Source organism: Pieris rapae, chromosome 14, assembly GCF_905147795.1.
Source record: "Pieris rapae chromosome 14, ilPieRapa1.1, whole genome shotgun sequence".
In the NCBI taxonomy this organism is placed as follows: domain Eukaryota; kingdom Metazoa; phylum Arthropoda; class Insecta; order Lepidoptera; family Pieridae; genus Pieris; species Pieris rapae.
The window spans coordinates 1,799,120-1,819,235 of NC_059522.1; the positions used below are offsets into that span (position 1 = coordinate 1,799,120).

Below are 20,116 nucleotides of genomic sequence, written 5' to 3' on the forward strand. Positions count from 1 at the left end.
AGCCTTGAACTACCGGTCCTTCTACAGTCATCCCCAGACCTCTCCCTCAATCGCTCAGCTGCCTCCTTCTGCCGCATTACATGCTCACAGAAGGAGACCATTGCACTCCGTTTTCCGTCCATTTTCCATTTCACAACTGCGCGTTTTTCTAGGCAGTTTTTGCCGCGCACCACCACTTTGTGGTACCAGCTGCCCACTGAAGTATTTCCGAACCAATTCGACTTAGGGTCCTTCAAGAAAAGAGCGTACAAATTCTTAAAAGGCCGGCAACGCACTCGCGAGCACTCTGGCATCGAGAGTGTCCATAGGCACTTAACATCAGGTTAGCCTCCTCTCCGTTTGCCCCCTGTTCTATAAAAAAAAAATGTTTCTATACACCCCCATAATAGTTTCCAGGAATATTGGTATATATATATATAGCTAGCTCTATGCTTAGTTATGCTTAGGCATAGAGGGTCGATGACAGAGATCTTTCAAATGTTTGTATAATATGTGCATACAAAACAGTAATTTTTATACGCTTCGAGTTAAACGTCTCATGTTCTGGTCAGAGTTGCCAACACGCCGCATGACATTGCCGAAGGTAAATTACCTGAGTTAATTAGAAGTATTATTTACGTTTTCAAGAAGTGAAAAAACTTAATGTTTATATTAATATTGCTTTAATTGGCTATTTTGACGCGCATATAATAATCATTAAAACTAATAACTGTTTTGTACCGACGTGGTTTGTACAACAAAACAAAAAGTGTATTAACAATTAGCGCGTAAAAGCAAGTACATTCGTTACCACAAGCATTAACAATAACATTCATAACAAATATAATAAAAAATAGTTATTTGTTTTGTGTAATAATTCCACTATTTAATGTATATTTCATTTTTTTGACGTTAATGAGTGTACATTATGTTACATACACGAATAAATGATTTTTGAAATTGAACTTGAATATTACATTTATTACTATTATATCACATTAGAAATCTCAAAAATAATAAAGTATTTCTGTAATATTTACGCCCAAACCTAATAACCTATATCAATACAATTTTGACCATCTGAGACATTTTGGTGTATAGGTATAATGGTGTAAGTGTGCCAATAACAAACGGCGGATTGTAATAGCCATCTGTCGATACAACCTATCCATGGTAGGTCGGATCGGTGTATGTGCATAGACCTTGGTATGAAAATGACACTAAGGGCCTGTTTCACAATGTCCGGATAAGTTCCAAATAAGCTATTTGTTACTTATTTGTAGGATAAACAGTATTTTTGCGTTTCACGACTGTCAGATAGCGCTATTTGTCATGAAATGCCAAGTATCTTATTCGGAACCTTTATCTTTCGAATAATTTATGTGTTGCATAGCTATTTGGCACTTTATCCATACATTGTGAAACAGGCCATAAAACTATGCCAATATCCTATGTTAAGATTAAAAGTTGCACTAGTTTTCAAAATAATTATAAACTTTTATTTACTTATTTGGTTTATATTGATTATCAAATATGAAATATAGCGAAAAGATTGCATTCTATCCGTCGCCAAAAAATTGATTGTCTTCGTAGGGTCTGGTTATTGGGATGCAGATAGGAGATCGATCGACTGTCACGGTCTGATCTCAGATTGTTTTCAATTGTGGATAAATTATTGGGTTCGGACGTTAATCGATGTTATTATACATATAAATCTACCTCTTCAATCACTCTATCTATGAAAAAAAATAACCACCAAAATCCGTTGCGTAGTGTTAAAGATTTAAACATACATTGGGATATGGAAAAAGCGACTTTATTTTATACTATGTAGTGAAGTATTTAAATTGTGTTTATAATTATATCCATTTTAATTGTCTTATTAAAAGTTTTAATTAGACAATTAATATGGATATAAATTAATTAACATTTTATTATTTTATAACAACGGATTACGTAAGCTGTCTACAATTCTAGATTTAAATTAATCATTAACTTTTGTTGACTTTGGGTTTTAAGTATATATAAATGAAATTTTCCATTTAAGTGCGATATTATATTAAAACTTGGGGATTGGCAGAGTGGCACAGAATGATATTTCTTCAGCTATTGATATAGACAATCTTAACTCTCACTTTACCTCTTCTACTACCCATGATAAATCTTCTCTTGAGAAGACACTCAATAATCTAGCATCTCTTCCTACTCCAAACTTCATTCCCTTTAATTTCACTGAATTCACCGAGCCTGAAGTGGAGGGTTGCATCCGGTCCATCTCTTCGGATGCTGTCGGATGTGACCAAGTTAGTCGAGCTATGATATTACCTATCTTGCCAGCTGTCCTTCAAGTTATCACTCATATCTTCAATTATTCAGTTAAGGCTGGTAAATTTCCTACTTCTTGGAAAGATAGTTTAGTCATTCCTATTCCCAAACGGCCTGATCCTACTAACCTTTCTGACTACCGGCCCATTTCCATTCTACCATTCCTATCTAAAGCTCTAGAGCGCCTTATACACTCGCAGCTTAGCGGATTTCTGAATAAGAACTCCATACTAGATCCTTTTCAATCGGGTTTCCGCCCGGGGCATAGCACGACTACTGCATTGGTTAAGGTCTCTGACGACATTCGTCAGGGGATGGATGATGGGCAGCTCACTGTTCTCACTCTGCTTGACTTTAGCAATGCTTTCAATACTGTGAACTTTGAAATTCTGCTTGGGTTGCTTCGTTCTTTAAAAATATCTCCATCTGCTATTGCTTGGTTCGATAGCTATCTCAACGGTCGTCGCCAGCGTATTAAAATTAATGAAACACACTCGCAGTGGAATAATGTAAGTACTGGTGTTCCGCAGGGTGGAGTACTTTCGCCTCTTCTATTTTCTATCTTTATTAACACACTGACAGCACGTCTTTTGGTTCATTATCACCTTTACGCTGATGACCTCCAGGTTTACGTTCAGTCTACACTGGATCGGCTTCCTCTCGAAATACAAACGATGAATGATGCTCTTAAAAATGTAGCTTACTGGAGTAAAGACTTTGGTCTTAAAATTAATCCTTCCAAGAGTCAGGTAATTGTCATAGGAAGCCCTTTCTTTATTTCAAGAGTGAAATGGGCTCAGATCCCTGGCGTTTACCTTGACGGTGTGGCTTTGGCTCTTAATAAAAATGTAAAAAACCTTGGGGTCTTCTTCGACCAAACGCTATCCTGGGGTCATCACGTAAAGGTAATCAGCCGTAAACTATACGCCGCGTCTAATTCTCTGAGACGTCTTTCTAATTTCCTTCCTATCCGCACTAAAACTATGTTAGCGCAATCTCTTCTGCTTCCTATTCTCGACTATGCGGACTCCTGCACCTCTGATATGAATGAAGAGCTACTCAACAAGCTCGAACGCCTGCAGAACTTGTGCATACGTTTCATATTTGGTCTTAGGAAATATGACCATGTGTCTAAGTTCCGCAGGCAGCTGGGGTGGCTACCTATTCGACTCAGACGTGACGCTCATATTCTTCAGCTTCTATATTCAATTCTTTTCAATCCCAAAACCCCTTCTTATCTCAAAAATAATTTCAAATTCTTAGGTCCTTCTAACTATACGCTACGCTCTTCTAATAGATGTCTATTGGAAATTCCATCCCACAGCTCTTCCTTCTTAGGCAATTCATTTTGGATTTCCGCCATTAGGCTGTGGAATAAGCTGCCTGAGTCTATACGATTGGCTTCCTCCCTATCGTCTTTTAAAACCCTTCTATACAAATATTTCCTAACCTTATCCTATCCTGATCAATCGTGACCTGTGTAATTCTTGAATCTCCTGTTCGTTTTGTAAATTCTCTATTTTCTTGAATTTGTAAGATTAGTTTTAGTTAGTTATTATAATATATATAGTTACTAATAGATTAAGGATCTATATTTTAATATAAATTTATTTTGTTTTTTATATAACTTCTGCACTTCTTGCACCCATCATTTTTCTTTATTTTTTCTATTCTTACTAGGGTTGCCTGGAAGAGATCGCTTGTTAGCGATAAGGCCGCCCGTTGCATCCCTTGTAATTTAAATATACTGTGTTATTTGTATTTCTTTAGCAACGAAGTGTAAATAAATAAATAAATAAATAAAAAATATTATCATTACAAACGTTTTTACATAAATATTTAAAAATACTAGTCATACCTGCATAGGTATGAGCTGAAAGACCGTGATATAATTATCTCTTACAGAGGTTTCTCAATAACTAGAGGTTGCGGGCCCGCAGGCTTTGTAAAGAAAAGATATTTATTTAAAACATTAAATCACATTAAATCAATATAATTTATTTCATAAATTCCACGCAGCGTAAGCGATTGTTTGCTGGGCCCGCCGCACCGGACAGTGACGGCTGGTGGGAAATCAAAAGATTCTGCCAAGCCGTCATGCGCCATAAAGAAGAGACGGAGAGGGCCAGGGAAATCGATCCCGCAGCCTATCCGCACCGCCATAGGAGACCACAGCTTCGCCGTTGCACTGTGCAAGCATTGTACCTCCCAGCTTCATTAAAAAGGGCGAATTGGCCGATGTTAATGGTCCTTCATGAGCCAAGGTCCATTCGACATCATTCATGGCCGCAGAAGACCGTGAGTTTTAACGGCTGATCGCGTGGTTGGATGCGGACAAGGCTAAGCTGTTACCGTGTCCTGCCTCGGGCGATTGTTGGTGGCACCGTGGGGTTTTTTTGGGTTTTTTTTGTGGGTATGCACAGTGGCGAGTCCCACATAAACCTTCACCATTAGGCAACCGTGCCGCGGTATGCATAACGTATTTCCCCACGTAAAAAGAAGTGTAAGGGCAGTTACTGCCAACATTTCCTCTGGTGATATAGGATATCGCCCGTATTTGGATAATCAACCGCCAAGTTTGCGGGCGATAATCGCAACCGAAAATATTTAAATTTTTAGACTGTTTTTGTATTATGCATATAGATATCTTATGAGATGAAAACATTATGTTTATTTTATCCTTAAACTCTACGCTGTGGAGTCAACTGTTTATATACTTGATATAGTCATCGTAACTATTATACTTATTTATGTTAGAGGGGCAAACGAGACTGAACAACCCAATGTTTATGGGTTAAGACCGAAGTATGTTTTTTTTAAGTTTAGAGGGCGTATCTTCCAGCAAAGGCATCCACTGAGGGCCGATTCCACAGCACGCCAGTTTGTATAGGAAATGCCTTAGAGTTGGTGCGGATGAAGCCGGGAAATATTTTTCCAGGCACATATTATTAAAACGCAATCTAAGTTAAAGATTTCTCTTTGAAGTTTTACTTATTGGATAGTTACTAGTACTGATGACAAGATTCTGACCTGGTTTGAACAGTATATGTTGTTATTTAGGCGATTATATTTCTTTACCTATATATAAATAATAAATATATTAGTTATTATTAATAATTTGTTTTTTGTTTTATTTTTATTTTTGTTTATTTTGTGGTCGTTTCTTTAGTTTTTTTCCTTTGATATATTGCTTAAGTTCTAATGTAATTGATGTGTATGTGTAAGTGTGTTAAATTTGTGGTGTCATATTTTCTTGTATTTTTAGGCATACACATTGTTTTAGAATGTATATATAAATAAATACAAATAAATAAAATAAATAAATATCAGTGTAACGTCTTTGTAATGAATTTCAAGGGACCAACCATATGTTTTCGTTATAGGGAAAAGAATAAAAAACAAATTTAACGAATTACAGCAACTTAAAGGTTAGGTTATAAGCTTATTATAAAAACAATTACACTCAAGTATGTTTTTTATGTCTAAATATGAAAAAAATTCTTCGTAATAGCGATAAATTGTGCGTTATAAAGAATGAAATAATGTATTCGTTTTGTGTTAAACCAAACTAATATAACTCATTTTTACGTTATATACTGATGTTTTCTTTATAGCAAATGAAAAAGAGGTTACACTGTATATAGATAACATTTTTATACGTTTACACTAAAATGAAAATACCAATTTATATAGTCTCTTTAATAATAACCATACACTAGTGTTTAAACTACTCTTTTACAGATTCTTTATCAATATTTACCAAAGACAAACTGTAAATGACGTTTTAGCTACATTTAATTCGCTAATATTTAATTAATTTTTAAATATTAGAGAAGTTACACAGATAATAGAGTTAGTCCTAAGTTATGCACTGGTGAAGGTACATTCCATAGCGAATCTTGGTGTTGGTTGAAAATATTGTCTGCATCTGAAAAAAATATATGAAAAATAATTAATTGTTAAAGGTATCTGTTTTTAATCGAGTGACCACTATCATACATATAATCTATATAAACATATAGGCAATTATTACTTTTTCCCGATGAAAAAGTAATAATTGCATATAAAAAAATTGTGGACATGCCAGGGCTTAAAGGCCGCATCTACATTAGGCTTGCTTTATAAGTCATTAATGACGCTAATAATTAAATGTATGAAATAGTGTATGCGATGTGTGTCTGAATTTAAGGTGTGGTTTAAAAAGTGTAGGTAAATCCAAATTTATTACCTATTATTCCTTTGCTTGCATAGTAACCTCCATCAATCTGGTCCTAAAATAAATATAACATTAATTTCTACTAATCACAGATTAGTATCAGGTAGTAATAGAAAGCTCAATTATATTGGATTTTAATTAAGTGTATCAGGGAGAAGGCTCTACTGGGTCATCACAACCTAAACTTATATTTTACAATATTTTTCCTACTTTTTGTAATTATTTTATAGCCATATAAAAAATATGGCATTTATTTATGATAACTATGGTTTAAAAAAATAAGCGGGACGATCGCACGGATCCGAGTGGGCATACCGCTACTATGACCCCGCTCCATTCGGATCCGAGAAAAGGGCACTCAATATGTTAAGGTCGTTATTACTTTCATTGTAATCGCACTGGCCACGTTGCGCCTATATTTATATAAATCAGTGTTGCACTTACGAATTGCATGCTGGTATCTGGTCCACCAAATTTTAGATATTTTTCCGCCAAACCAGGGCATTCGTTTATTATCTCGTGTTTTGATAGGCATAGTGAGACATCTTGACCAGCCTGGATCTGCGCTACTATCAACAGGAATACTAACACCAAGATGCACATTTTGAAATCTGAAATAAGATAATAAATAAATAATAAACTCACGTACTAGGTGAATGGTTAGACAGCGGGCCTTGTGGCCAAGTCTCAAAATGGGAAATGATCGCGATATAAATTTTGTGATTTTATCAAATCAAATCATTTATTCCAATTAGACCACCTAAAATAGCACCTTTGTATGGTCAATTAAATATAAAGATGATACTAGTTGATTTTCCAACTTCGATTTATATATACTAGACACGATGATCGAAACTTAGAGATGGTACGATGAGCACTGTTTACATTTTTCTCTTTTGAAATAGATTACCGGCTGGACCTTGAATAGGATTCTTCACAGCCTTTGTGCCTAGGGTAGAGTTTAAGTGAGCCAAAACGAGATTTTAAGGTAGAAGCTAGTTTTCGCAAGTGAAGGTTTAGGTGACTCTTTCATAGATAGTGAGTTAAGGGTTAATGGCTCAAGACATAGACTATTGTTCTGAACGACAGGAAAGATTAGTTATTTTGTAAAATAGGCTTTTAAGATCAGAATCAAATGAAAAATTAACACATTTTTGTTAAATGGTATCAAACTAAATCAGGTCTATTTAATGTCTTAACACTGCAATGATCTGCTTTCACTACACCGTAAATAAAATTTGTCACAATATTTTTTTAATATTTCGAGACAGAAGAAGAGAAGAAACCAGTAGGGATACAACTTCCGGGCCTCACATTTCTGTAACTGTTTCGTCATCATTTGATTCTTCTGAGAGGCAAGTAAGAATCCAGCCAACCGCTTTATGCGTTGCAAAGTTCCTCACGATTTTTTTCTTCATACGAGCATGAAATGCGCATTTAGATAGAAATTCCATTAGGGCACAGGGGATCGAACCAAAACCTTCAGGGATCCGCTAATACACCACTCCTTTCAACTCCCCTCCCTCTGATATTCAGAGGAGTACCACACGCGCTCAAAATGAACCCTCGAGGTTCGCCAAGGCTTTCAAGAAGGACGCTTACTAGTACACCAACATTAATTAGATACAAAAACACTGATTTATATGAATCTTACCTTTCACGTATACTTAGAGAATTAAACAGTGTTAGGTTTCAAAAATGATTGATATTTATATGACAGCTGTTTCCACTTTAAGAATATAACGAGCACTGAAGTGTAAATAATAACGATAATTATTGTAATTATGATAACTATATATTTTAATTGCTGTATGGAATTATTATTATTTCTTATTTAATTTTCATTTCAAAATTCAAATTTTAAACAGAAAAAATGTTATTAATTATGTTTGTTGCATGTAGGCCTTATAAATGAAATTGTTTACTGTCAATTGAATTAAATATTCCGCGGACATCAGTAATGTAAGTTTTTATTTTTATTTAATAGATAAGATAAAAGTGTTCTCATCCAAGCATTTGGAAAAATCTTATCTATTTAAAGTGATAATTAAATTAATTATAGTCTTCGAAAGCAGTTCAATTTTACTGACTAATCACACCCCAATCGAAGGCATTCAGATTGTCCAAAGCTACCGCCAGCACCTTCCCCTTGGACTCCATTGCCTCTGCCCACCTATGTGTAAAGTACACAAGGAGTTTAGCTAACCAGGGCCAAAACCGTATTGAGCTGCCTGGTAATAATAGTATCCATTACTTTGGTCACCAAGGAGGTTATAGCTATTGGACGATAGATGGTCGGATCAATCATATCAGAATTATTTGATTAACCATGAACTAACTGTACGTGGTCCTTTCGTACCTACACTTAGCTGTTGAAATTGGAATTTCCATTGTAAAATCACTCGAAGTTCTCTTTAACAGTCTGTCCCTTCCTAACATCTTAACTTTCATATTTGCAAGAACGCTTTTATAGTGTAACAAAAGTCTTAAGTTATGCCTTCTATTCATAAACTCTAAAAGGCTCTCCCTTTAGAATTATCTGGCCTCGTCCGACTAAATATCAACCTTCCTACCAAATTAAGTTATTAATTTGTGTAAAGCAACTTCAGATTATACCACATCTATATACATATTGTTTCATGACTTTTAATAACCTCGGTTAAACATATCAATACATGCGACTGGATGCCCAAATATTCAGCATCATATAGATATTTGCAAGGAAGCATACTTAAGAATAGGATTTGTGCTTCAAAGGGCATTACCGTTCAGTAATATTAAATCCATCTAAAGCTTGAAAATCACATTGGATATAAGTATGTGAGAACTTTACTCGTCTGTTTTGTTTAGTTACCACTATACCTTTATGACGTCAATGCCTGAATATGAATTGGTGGGTACAATAAATTGTAAACCAGATCGAACTTAGTGTAGTTTTGTTGATATACTGAAAGGCTTGCGAGGAGTGGCAACCCGTGTTCATCCAAAAACGGTTTCTTTGTACCTAAGTACGACGGCAAGGCCAGAACCAGTCTGTTCCGCAGATCCCCGTCAACGAGACGTTGCACCTACTGAATGCAGTTTTCGACATATTTATATGATCTCAGAGGAAATTCACAGTATAGTTTATATTAAGTGATTATTGTTGTATTGGCGTAGTCGTGTGAGTATCATGTTCTGTTAATAAATTAATACGTTTCTTTTCAGTTATTTAAGATGTTCACACTAATTTTGTATGCGGTGTTAGTTTTGTGCGCAAACGCACAACAGTGCTTGAAGGATGTGCAAAAAGTTGTGGTTATGGAGGAAGGCATGACAAGTAACAAAGGCTTCCACGATTTTGGAATTATTGATGACGATATACCAATGGCTCCAAAATATGATCTTATAGTAAGTATTTAATTGAGTATCAAAGTTATTAAGTAATAAAAATAATTGATAATGTTAAGTGAAACCGCCTATGGACACTCACAATGCCACATCATTTTTAACTCATCACTATGAGTAAACATTCTGTAATATTTATAATCTGTTAAATATTTTCATTCCTACGTCTGAAGATTTATTTAAGGTCGTACTGATATAAGTAAGTCTCATAATTTTCTATACTGGCTACTTTGCTAGTTCATTTTGATATTTGATATATATATATATATAACTAGCGGTTCAATAAGTAAAAACTTATTGAAACTTACATAACCAATATTCGAAATTTAAGATTTTAACATTTGCTGAAACGGTAAAGCAAATGTTGCCTTGTCTAAGTCGATAGTCGATTGGAATACTTGGATCCGACAGCTATGGGTGGCAATTGTTAAAAAAATTAACGCGACGCTCGCACGGATCGGCTTCCGGTCACTCGGATCCGAGAATAGAGCACTTAATATGTTATGCACATTTTAAACCACTTTTACAGGTTAGTTTGGGCTCACAGAAGCTGCCAATAGGTCTCATCTTCTCACCAGCGTTGACCTTTGGAGTGAAGCCGATTATAGCATGTGAAGAAGTTGAAAAAGGCCAAAATTACACTGTTATGATGTTAGGTAACTTAGTTTTTTTTTATAGAACTGGGGGCAAACGGGCATGAGGCTCACCTGATGTTAAGTGATACCGCCGCCCATGGATACTCTCAATGCCAGAGCGATCGCGAGTGCGTTGCCGGCCTTTTAAGAATTGGTACGCTCTCTTCTTGAAGGACCCTAAGTCGAATTGTTTTTTAGAACTTATATCATATAAGTCTGCATCAGTAGAATTAAACTTATATTTTATTTATTTATTTAATTATAAGTAATCTAACAGCTTATACTTATTATAATACAAAACACTAAGACAATACAGAAAGCCAAAATAGATTACATAGATAAACAATTTATTTATAAAAAAACAGAAAACAAGCAAGTGCATTAATCGATAAAGATACATTAAAAAAAACAAAAGAATAAAACTAAAGTAAACTGAAATGTAATATTTAAAAACAACAAATAATTCGTAAAATTAAATTAAATTAATTTAAAACTAACTTAACTCGGAGGTTATATTGTTATAACATAAGGTACCTTGTGTCGTGTTATAAACTATTATGTATTTGTTTAGTAGATGTAATTAAACAAAATCTATATATTAAAACGTTCAAGAAACAATAACAAATAAACGAAAGGGACGGACTTTGAATTTGATAACGTAATTTCCACCATTAGAGCACTTGCTCATAAGAAGCACAAAAAGCTCAATTAAAGCTTTCGGCAAATCAATTTCATATGTTTTCAGATGTTGACTGGCCGTCGAGTAAGAACAAAAGCCAGGGAGCGTACATTAATGCCATAATCGTTAACAGCCCGTCGGATAATTTGAATAAAGGTGATATTGTAGTAGCATATACCCCAACTGTGCCAAAACTGAATTCTGGTCTCCACCGCTACGTGGGGTTGCTATACAAGCAATCGCGCTATATTGACGCAGACGCGACAGAATTGTTACAGTAAGTATTCTAGTAGTTCCAACCACACCCCACCATATTTACTAACCAATATTAACTCAGCACCTTGTTATGAGGCAGTGACAAAAACTTATTTTTACTAACAAAAACTTTATTTAAAATTATGCTTACAAAACTAGTGTTCAAATGGGAATATGGAATGGAAGTGTCTTTCAAAGGATCGGGCTTGATACTTAAAAGTTTTGGTCTTGTCGTTTAAGAGTAGGGATACATTAAGTGGAACAACTAATTAATCTTAATTTATCGTAAACAGATGTTTAAAAAGGTTTGGGTTTTGTCGTTTAAGAATAGGGATACATTAAGTCGAACAAACTAATTAATCTTAAATTATATCGTAAACAGTAGGTTAAAGAAATAGTACTTAGGTAAATAGAAATATTAATAATATAGTGGGGACCACATAACAACCTTATTACGTGGATTTGAATTAAATAATAATAATAATTTTATGTGTTTATTTAATTATAAGTAATCTAACAGCTTATACTTGTACATATCATGATATAAAACACTGAGACAATACAGAAAGCCAAAACAGATTACATTGATAAACAATTTATGTATATAAAACAGAAAACAAGCAAGTGCATTAATAGATAAAGATACATTAAAAAAAACTAAGTAAACTGAAATTTTAAATTTAAAAACAACAAAATAATACTTAGAATTTAAAACTACTACTTAAACAAAATCAGAGTCTTCCCGCTTCTTCAAGTACTTCTTGACATCTTTCTTTTTGAGGTGGAAAAGATCAATATCTTGATAATGGATGTCATAGTTCGATAAAACCTGAGAAAGATAATGCCAACCACTTAAAATGACACTTATATTATTATTTTCTACTTAGTATTAATTATTTTCATTTTGTGTGACTGAGGCACAAAGTAGCTGCTGTGGTCTTTGGCCTTAATCTTGCAACCAAACAGAAAAACACATTGAATGCGTAAAAATTATACCATTCGTAGATGGTTCTTTGTACCTTAGCTGTCCTGGTACAAAGACTGAAAAATTGATAATTTTACTTGAAAATCGTTGTCTAAAAAGTCATTGTACCAGTACAATAGGAGCTACAAGGAGCTATTGACGCACATGTTTTAATCTTGCCGCCAAACAGAAAAACACATTGAATGCGTAAAAATTATACCATTCGTAGATGGCTCTTTGTTCCTTTGCTGTCCTGGTACACAGACTGAAAAATTGATAATTTTACTTGAAAATCGTTGTCTAAAAAGTCATTGTACCAGTACAATAGGAGCTACAAGGAGCTATTGACGCACATGTTTTAATCTTGCCGCCAAACAGAAAAACACATTGAATGCGTAAAAATTATACCATTCGTAGATGGCTCTTTGTTCCTTTGCTGTCCTGGTACACAGACTGAAAAATTGATAATTTTACTTGAAAATCGTTGTCTAAAAAGTCATTGTACCAGTACAATAGGAGCTACAAGGAGCTATTGACGCACATGTTTTAATCTTGCCGCCAAACAGAAAAACACATTGAATGCGTAAAAATTATACCATTCGTAGATGGCTCTTTGTTCCTTTGCTGTCCTGGTACACAGACTGAAAAATTGATAATTTTACTTGAAAATCGTTGTCTAAAAAGTCATTGTACCAGTACAATAGGAGCTACAAGGAGCTATTGACGCACATGTTTAAATCTTGCCGCCAAACAGAAAAACACATTGAATGCGTAAAAATTATACAATTCGTAGATGGCTCTTTGTTTCTTAGCTTTCCTGGTACACACACTGAAAAATTAATAATTTTACGATTATTTGTTTTAATTCAAGAGATGATAGCTTATGTTAGGGATTATTTGATAGTGCTGCGAAATACACGGAAAACTACTAATTAATTATTCGGCTTTGATTGAATTATTTAACTTTGAATTATTCTTCAAATTTTTATCTTTTGTATTTGTATCATGATAGTTTGTCTAATATAGGCAAGTAGGTGATCAGCCTCCTGTGTCTGACACACACCGTGAATTTTTGGGTGTAAGGCAAGCTGGTTTCCTCACGATTTTTTCCTTCACCGTTCGGGCGAATGTTACATACGCACATAAACAGAAAGTCTAATGTATAGTTGGGGATAGTACCTACAACCTCAGGGAGGAGAGTCGCATGTTGAAGACACTAGGCGCACACTGCTCTATGTATAAAAAAAAATAGTTACTCTGGTATTGAGAGAGTCCATGGGCGGCGGTATCACTTAACATCAGGTGAGCCTCCTGCCCGTTTGCCCCCTGGTTCATAAAAAAAAAAACAAAAACTTTCAATCGACACCCATTTTTGTTTTTACAGCAAATTTATTAACGATGTTATTTAATATTTCTTCGAAAGTCATAAGCCAAATGGGTAAACGTCATATATTATTCAAATCAACACTAATTTGAATATTACCTGAATTTTAAACTTAATTAGAAAATTTGTTTTGTGGAAGTTCTTTTAACACAAGTGAGACGTTTCCTTGTTTTTCTGAACGGTTTTTGTGCACGTTATAGTCATTAATCTTATATAAATGTTGATTATTAATCCACAAAACACAATTTCTAAGACGAATATTCTGGTGATATAAACTTTTCAGATACATTTTGCCGAATACAATGTCGCCTCGTTTTCTGTTATATACAAAATAAACCCTACATATCTAATACATACATTTGACGATGCGATTTTTTTTTAATCGTACTAAATAGGTATTATTAATATAAAATACGTTATTTAAATTTTAGTAGATTGTTAGTTGGATTGCAAGCTATAGTCCTGTATTATTATTTATTTTTAGTTTGGCAAGAAAGAAGGAAGGATTCAGTGCGAAGCAGTTTGCAGATCAATATGGTCTTGATGATCCCCTCGCCGGCAGCTTATTTTTTGCTGAAATTACCGAATGCTAAAGAAATAAATGTCACAATCTGATTGTATACCTATATAATAATTAAATATGTATTAAATCATAAAAAAAGGAATTCTTACATTTTCTTTTTTTTTTTATGTGTTTCCTTATTTTTTACACAATTGCCCTAATTTTAATACCAATCGCCTAATCAGCCATTTGACAAGCGTTTGTGACTGATTCACAAACGACCAAACATTAACACAGAACTCTTACATGCGTCGTCTGTTTGATTGATTCCCATCCTATGCCATAAAATATAGCCGCTAAGGAATCATACAAGGCAAAGTGACAGGTAGAAAACCTGGCCGCATACACACGTCTTGGTTAAAAAACTTAAGACTGGTTTGATCAAAGGATCAAGTCATTGTTTAGAAGTGCGGCATCTAACATTAAACTAATAATAATGATTGCCAACCTTCGCAAGGAGATACCAGCTAAGCTAATCTTATTAAACGACCCAAAAAAAAATATTGTTATCCTTAATCTTCCAGAATACTCGATACTTACCTTAACAGAGCATTGAAAATATACAATTTTAATAATTAGCTATAAATAATTTAATTATTGTATGTCGTAATTTTATGTCACAACACCACCTAGTATCTTTACAGAAAAGTCACGTTTACTCTATAAATCACATAATTGATATAAAATAATCAATTTAAGATAATGATAAGATGATTTGTCTGTATAAAAATAATAAATGATATAATTAGATGTGTATTTCATCTTGCGATCTGGGATTGTACGTGGTTTGTGAAAATGTGGAGATGTGTTGGCCTCCTGCTGTTTTTAGGACAATGTATTATAGTGAGTATAAATTTTATTTAAAAATAATTAACTCAATATTGTATTCACAATAATTAAATCTTAAAGAAGAGGACTGTGTGACATAGAAGTGTAGTTTTAGCTTGGGTTCGTAGGCTGTCACATAGATGGCGCTACTAGTATTAAATAACTTAAATTTGTAGTAAGCCAGTTGTTAGTTTTGTAAACAACACGTGTATGATTTTGCAACTTTGGTACTATTAGTTTGTGGGGTAGTATTTTGTATCTCTAAAAAAATTGATAGAAATACTTGTCGTTGTCAGCCATATCAGAAACTGTCTCATTTGCGATTGGTGTTTTTATGAATTTTTGCGTCTCACAATAACAACAATTATATTTAAGTGATACTATACCTTACTCTATCTTACCCACTCTACGCCCTTGACTTGCGAACTGTCGGTAAATGTAAATTTACGATTAATTTAATTTGTTTTTCTTGACGTTCATAAGTGTTATGTTCATGTTTATCTAAATGAATAAAGATATTTTGATTGATTGATTGATTATACTTCCCTTAAAAAAACAACGCAGTTTGTTATTCAATAGATATTTGTTTTATTACTTAAGGTTTGCTCGGAATCCAGCGATACCCCAAGCACACGTAATACCAGAAACACAGAATGCTGCCCTTGTCCAGAGGGTAGAAATGCTGATCTCACTGCGTCGGCAACTACTCATTTCAATGATGATTGCCCGTGCAAGGCACGAAGTGCCGATTCTGATCCTGCAGCATCAATTTTCACACCAATCTTTCGTACTGCTCGTCCACCCGCTAGGTAACTATTTAATATGTTTTGTTTTGTTATTTTTTTATAGTGTGTAATGTTCGGGTTTCAAATTGTGTTCTTTTTAATATATTCATAAAAAAACAATTTTTGTCGTGGAAGGTCCTCAATCTTTGAATTTGTTGCAGACAAACACAACAAAATGATATGAAGCCTTTATTAGAACCGGAAGTAGGTCTTGCGTCTTCGGTACTTGAAACTTTGCGAGAAGCTACTGAAGAAGAATACCAAGAAGCACTGGCTAGAGATGCTGCCAGGAATGCTTTACAGGATGATATAAATAAACATGTTAAAATCGTAGTGAATCATGACCCTCGAGAGGCTGATGCTGAGCCAGAAGCTTCAAACAGTCATTCCGTAAGGTGTGCTGATCCTTTAGAAAATAACTTTTTGGCACGCAGCTCTCTTGATTATCCTAGTATTGGACAAACGCCGATTCCTGACAGATTCCTAATATATAAAAGGCCCCTGCAAAACAAGTTCAAAACACCCGTTCCAGAACAAGATTTATTTGTTTTGCCTACAGACAATTTAAATAAATTTATACAAGGATCTGATGACTTACCTGTTACGTCTTTATTGCATGCAAGAAATAACCTACAAAAGCAATTGGATTTAAGACATATGTTTAATTTAGATAAACTTGCATCACTTCTTCCGAATGAAATATTAAGTGGAAGGAATATAATAATACCAGGTAGGATAAACAATTTACCAGGTTATAACCCTGAATATCTTTTAGATGTAGCGTCGGCTGAGACGGAAAACATAAAACATTGTGTAACTGAAGATAAATCAAATAATAGTGAAGGGACTGTTACAACAAAAATATTAAACATTCTTCCAACACAAAACAACCATGAAATTCAACCAAAAACCTCTGAAGATTCAGATTTTCATGAAGAAAATATATTTAATGAAGGAGACGGCACGGTTGAAGAAAGTCGTGACAATTTCAAGACGGCTTTTTCTCCTGATATTAACGGCTACAAGAGTTTGCCAAGCTCCTTAGATGGTGAAGATTTAGACCCACAATTCAAAACTGAACATTTAACCTCACTAGATGAAGATATTCCTTCAATTAAGGGAAGTATTATTAAAACTTTTGAAGACTTTAAGGAAGCAAATGCTGCCATTCACGAGAACTTAAAATCAAGTCTTGATAATGTTTTAAAACTAAATTCAGCTCGTACGGAATCTAACGGTGATTATATCACACGAGCTGTTCCTGTTACACTCGATGCTCAAGCAAGGAAAAATAAACTTGAAGAGTCGCCTAGGTTAAAATATGCCGACCAAGACGCTCTTTTAAAAAGCTCTGATGCGTTAGTTTCAAACAAGTTAGATAACCAAAACCAGCAAATAACAAATTTACATTCAAATCGAGAAACTGATCAAAGAAATGCTGAAAGTCAGACAAAAACAGATATAATGGAAAAGGACAGTGAAAATATTGATACATGTTTGGTGTATGGCAGAAGCCAAAGCAAAAATGCAAACAGTGATCTAAGTGAAATGAAAATGGCTGCAAGTGAACCATTCAATAGGCGATATGGATTTTCACAAAACAGTTTAGAAAATAGACCTCAAAAATCTATTTATTTACGGGACCCAATAAAGAATGTAGAGGATATAAATTTAGATATATTCGATTTTCAACCATTCTCTTTGGATCAAGATAATACAAAAAATGCAATTAATTCGTTACCACGGTTAAATATGAAATCTTATAAAACTAGAGTACCGATACTTCAGTCGTTGGATTTAAAACCTGTCAAGTTACAAAAGGCCTTTAGAAAAGGTAATGATGTACTGGGAGCTGTTTTAACGATCCAACCACATTTTGAAGGAAAAAGCAACAACATGGTATCATCTCAAAGTAGGAGTAGTGATAATATTTTTAATCATCCCTTGGGGATGCTACCAAATTTTAATGATTTACGATCATTTTTAGAAAATAGTGCAAAACATATACTGAAGTTACCACACCTATCAAGAAATGTTGGAAATTTGGATTCCCCACTCATCAATATAGAAGACGCTGCAGATAACCTAAGAACATACACAGAAGATACGTTAAAAAACGTTCAACAGTCTTTGGGAAATACATTGCATAACGTTCGGGACAGAGATCGCACTATATTAGGAGATGCACTTCTTAATCCAAATGGCTTAGTTGAATCGTTATCTAAAAATAATTTAGATGTGAACGAGAAGCTACAGGACTTACAGATAAATCTAAATGATAGATTGCAAAGAATATTTGACCAATCTAGATCATCTTCCAACATACAGCCATCAAACTCACGGTACAATTTATATCCCAAAAATATTCCAAGTCAAAGGAAACAAACAAATACAGACCAAAAATTATTAAGTAACAGAATAAATCAAAATAGACCTCTTTCTAAGATATCTTCAAATAGAGAGAGTACCATTTTGCATCGAAAGCTAAATCCAAAAGTCTCAATACAGAGTCAAAGGGTTTTCGAAAATACAAATCTCCCTGTTAGAAAAGTAGACAAACCCATTACTTTACAGAATGCACGATTTAGCAAAACGGTTGAATCAAATCGCAATTTACAAAGAGTATTTCAACCCAAGGAATATAAGAGCGTTCCTTCACTTACTTCAAAGAAAGCATCGATACTAGAATCGCTTACAAACAAAAAGCCTTTATTGCCAATATTGGAAAAAAAATTGTCTAGAAACAGTCAACCCGATCGCAATTTCTTAACACGAAATACACTAACACGTGAGCAAAAAACTTCACCAAGTGAAAGTGTATATAAAACTGTACCCGAAGAAACAGCCAGAGACAGTGTACACGCCAAAAACATCGATGACAAAAAATTTAGGGCAGCACTGCCCCCATCAATTTTGAAAAAATCATTCTTACCTAACATTGCTGAAAATAACTTTTTGTCGAAGGTAAAAGAAGCTGTCACCAAGGACTCACTAGCAAATTCTAATATTGGAGATAGAAATGATGTTATACCATCCCCTTCAGAAATTGTTAAGTCTGCTGAACCTCCAAGAGAAAATATAGCATTTAACTGCAAAATGGTTTGTGATAAGGCTTAAATTTATAAAGACTGCTATTAATAATAAATATAAACATGAAGAAAAATCTTTTATTTCTGTTTCTCAAATTATAATATACTTACACATAATATGATAATGCATGAATCAGCAGACACTAGTTTTTATATATTTTTGTCGGATTTGGTAGTAAAACCGTTTTTTAATGATTGACCTAATAATTGGTTTGAAATTGCTAGTATCAAATATTTTTGAATACGTATGACATCATCTCTAAAAACTTGTAAGGTTCAAAAATTAAATATTGAACTAACAGGTTAACTCTGCAACATTATTTTCCCTATTTCGTGGATTTATGATAAAATACTCGGTTTTTGATAGATAATCATATAAATTTATCCGATAAATCACGTTATTGAAATTATTTTGTTACGCACGTAAACAAAAATTTGTCACGTGCACTAACGCAATGTATGGCTAGTTTTCATAATTTAAATTGTCGAAAGCAGCGGGCTATGTGAATAAATTAAAAAAAAATATTTTAGTTAATACCTTTAGATAGATATAGAGATAGTGTAGATAGAGCAATGTATCTATTATTATAGTCTCCGTAAATATGGACAATTATATGTGTAAATATTTAAGTCTATTTTCTAAAACTCATGTACTATGTGCAATAAAATGATATTTTCCGAGACTAATATTACAACAACCTTTAGTAGTATAAGAGATAAGTAGCAAATTCATATTACGTGCCAAATAGTGAATAGTATATCGATCGTAAAAGCAATTTATTTTTGATAAATAATTTATTAAATTACAAAAAATATTGAATACACTTGCGTTTTCTCAAAGGATAATCTGTACTTTCTCATATAATTAAATAGTTTTATTTAAATTTTTTAATGCTTCTTGATTTTGTATACCCCGTATGCACTATATCTTATCAAAGAAAGTGATGCGGTGCAAGAAGTTGTGCGGCCACTAACACATTTGGATCATGAAGAGCGTGACTAAACTATTTATTGTGCGTACATAGGCA

The 20,116-nt window shown here is 33.9% G+C and overlaps 2 protein-coding genes and 1 long non-coding RNA gene across 4 annotated transcripts; 2 read left to right on the forward strand and 1 right to left on the reverse strand.

Annotated features, from left to right (window-relative positions):
• Nucleotides 1-5,988: 5,988 nt before the first annotated feature.
• Nucleotides 5,989-8,255, reverse strand: LOC123689762. The gene is made up of 4 exons (XR_006750650.1): nucleotides 8,175-8,255; nucleotides 6,965-7,131; nucleotides 6,533-6,575; nucleotides 5,989-6,232 (listed from the first exon to the last, which is right to left on the reverse strand). It is a non-coding gene; the product is annotated as an uncharacterized LOC123689762 (long non-coding RNA).
• A 1,226-nt stretch (nucleotides 8,256-9,481) lies between these two features.
• On the forward strand, nucleotides 9,482-14,428 carry LOC110999415 (26 kDa secreted antigen-like). Of its 2 annotated transcripts, none has more exons than XM_022268450.2 (5): nucleotides 9,482-9,655; nucleotides 9,728-9,910; nucleotides 10,437-10,563; nucleotides 11,288-11,498; nucleotides 14,309-14,428. In XM_022268450.2, exons 2-5 carry the CDS (start codon nucleotides 9,737-9,739, stop codon nucleotides 14,415-14,417), a joined length of 621 nt encoding a protein of 206 aa, XP_022124142.1. In that variant the 5' UTR covers nucleotides 9,482-9,655; nucleotides 9,728-9,736; the 3' UTR covers nucleotides 14,418-14,428. The 2 variants fall into 2 exon arrangements, with proteins under 2 accessions (XP_022124142.1, XP_022124143.1); XM_022268451.2 differs by having other exon boundaries at nucleotides 9,482-9,639.
• Nucleotides 14,429-15,163: 735 nt separating this feature from the next.
• Nucleotides 15,164-19,424, forward strand: LOC110999398. The gene is made up of 3 exons (XM_045631010.1): nucleotides 15,164-15,229; nucleotides 15,815-16,023; nucleotides 16,161-19,424. Exons 1-3 carry the CDS (start codon nucleotides 15,182-15,184, stop codon nucleotides 19,114-19,116), a joined length of 3,213 nt encoding a protein of 1,070 aa, XP_045486966.1. The 5' UTR covers nucleotides 15,164-15,181; the 3' UTR covers nucleotides 19,117-19,424.
• The last annotated feature ends 692 nt before the right edge of the window (nucleotides 19,425-20,116 follow it).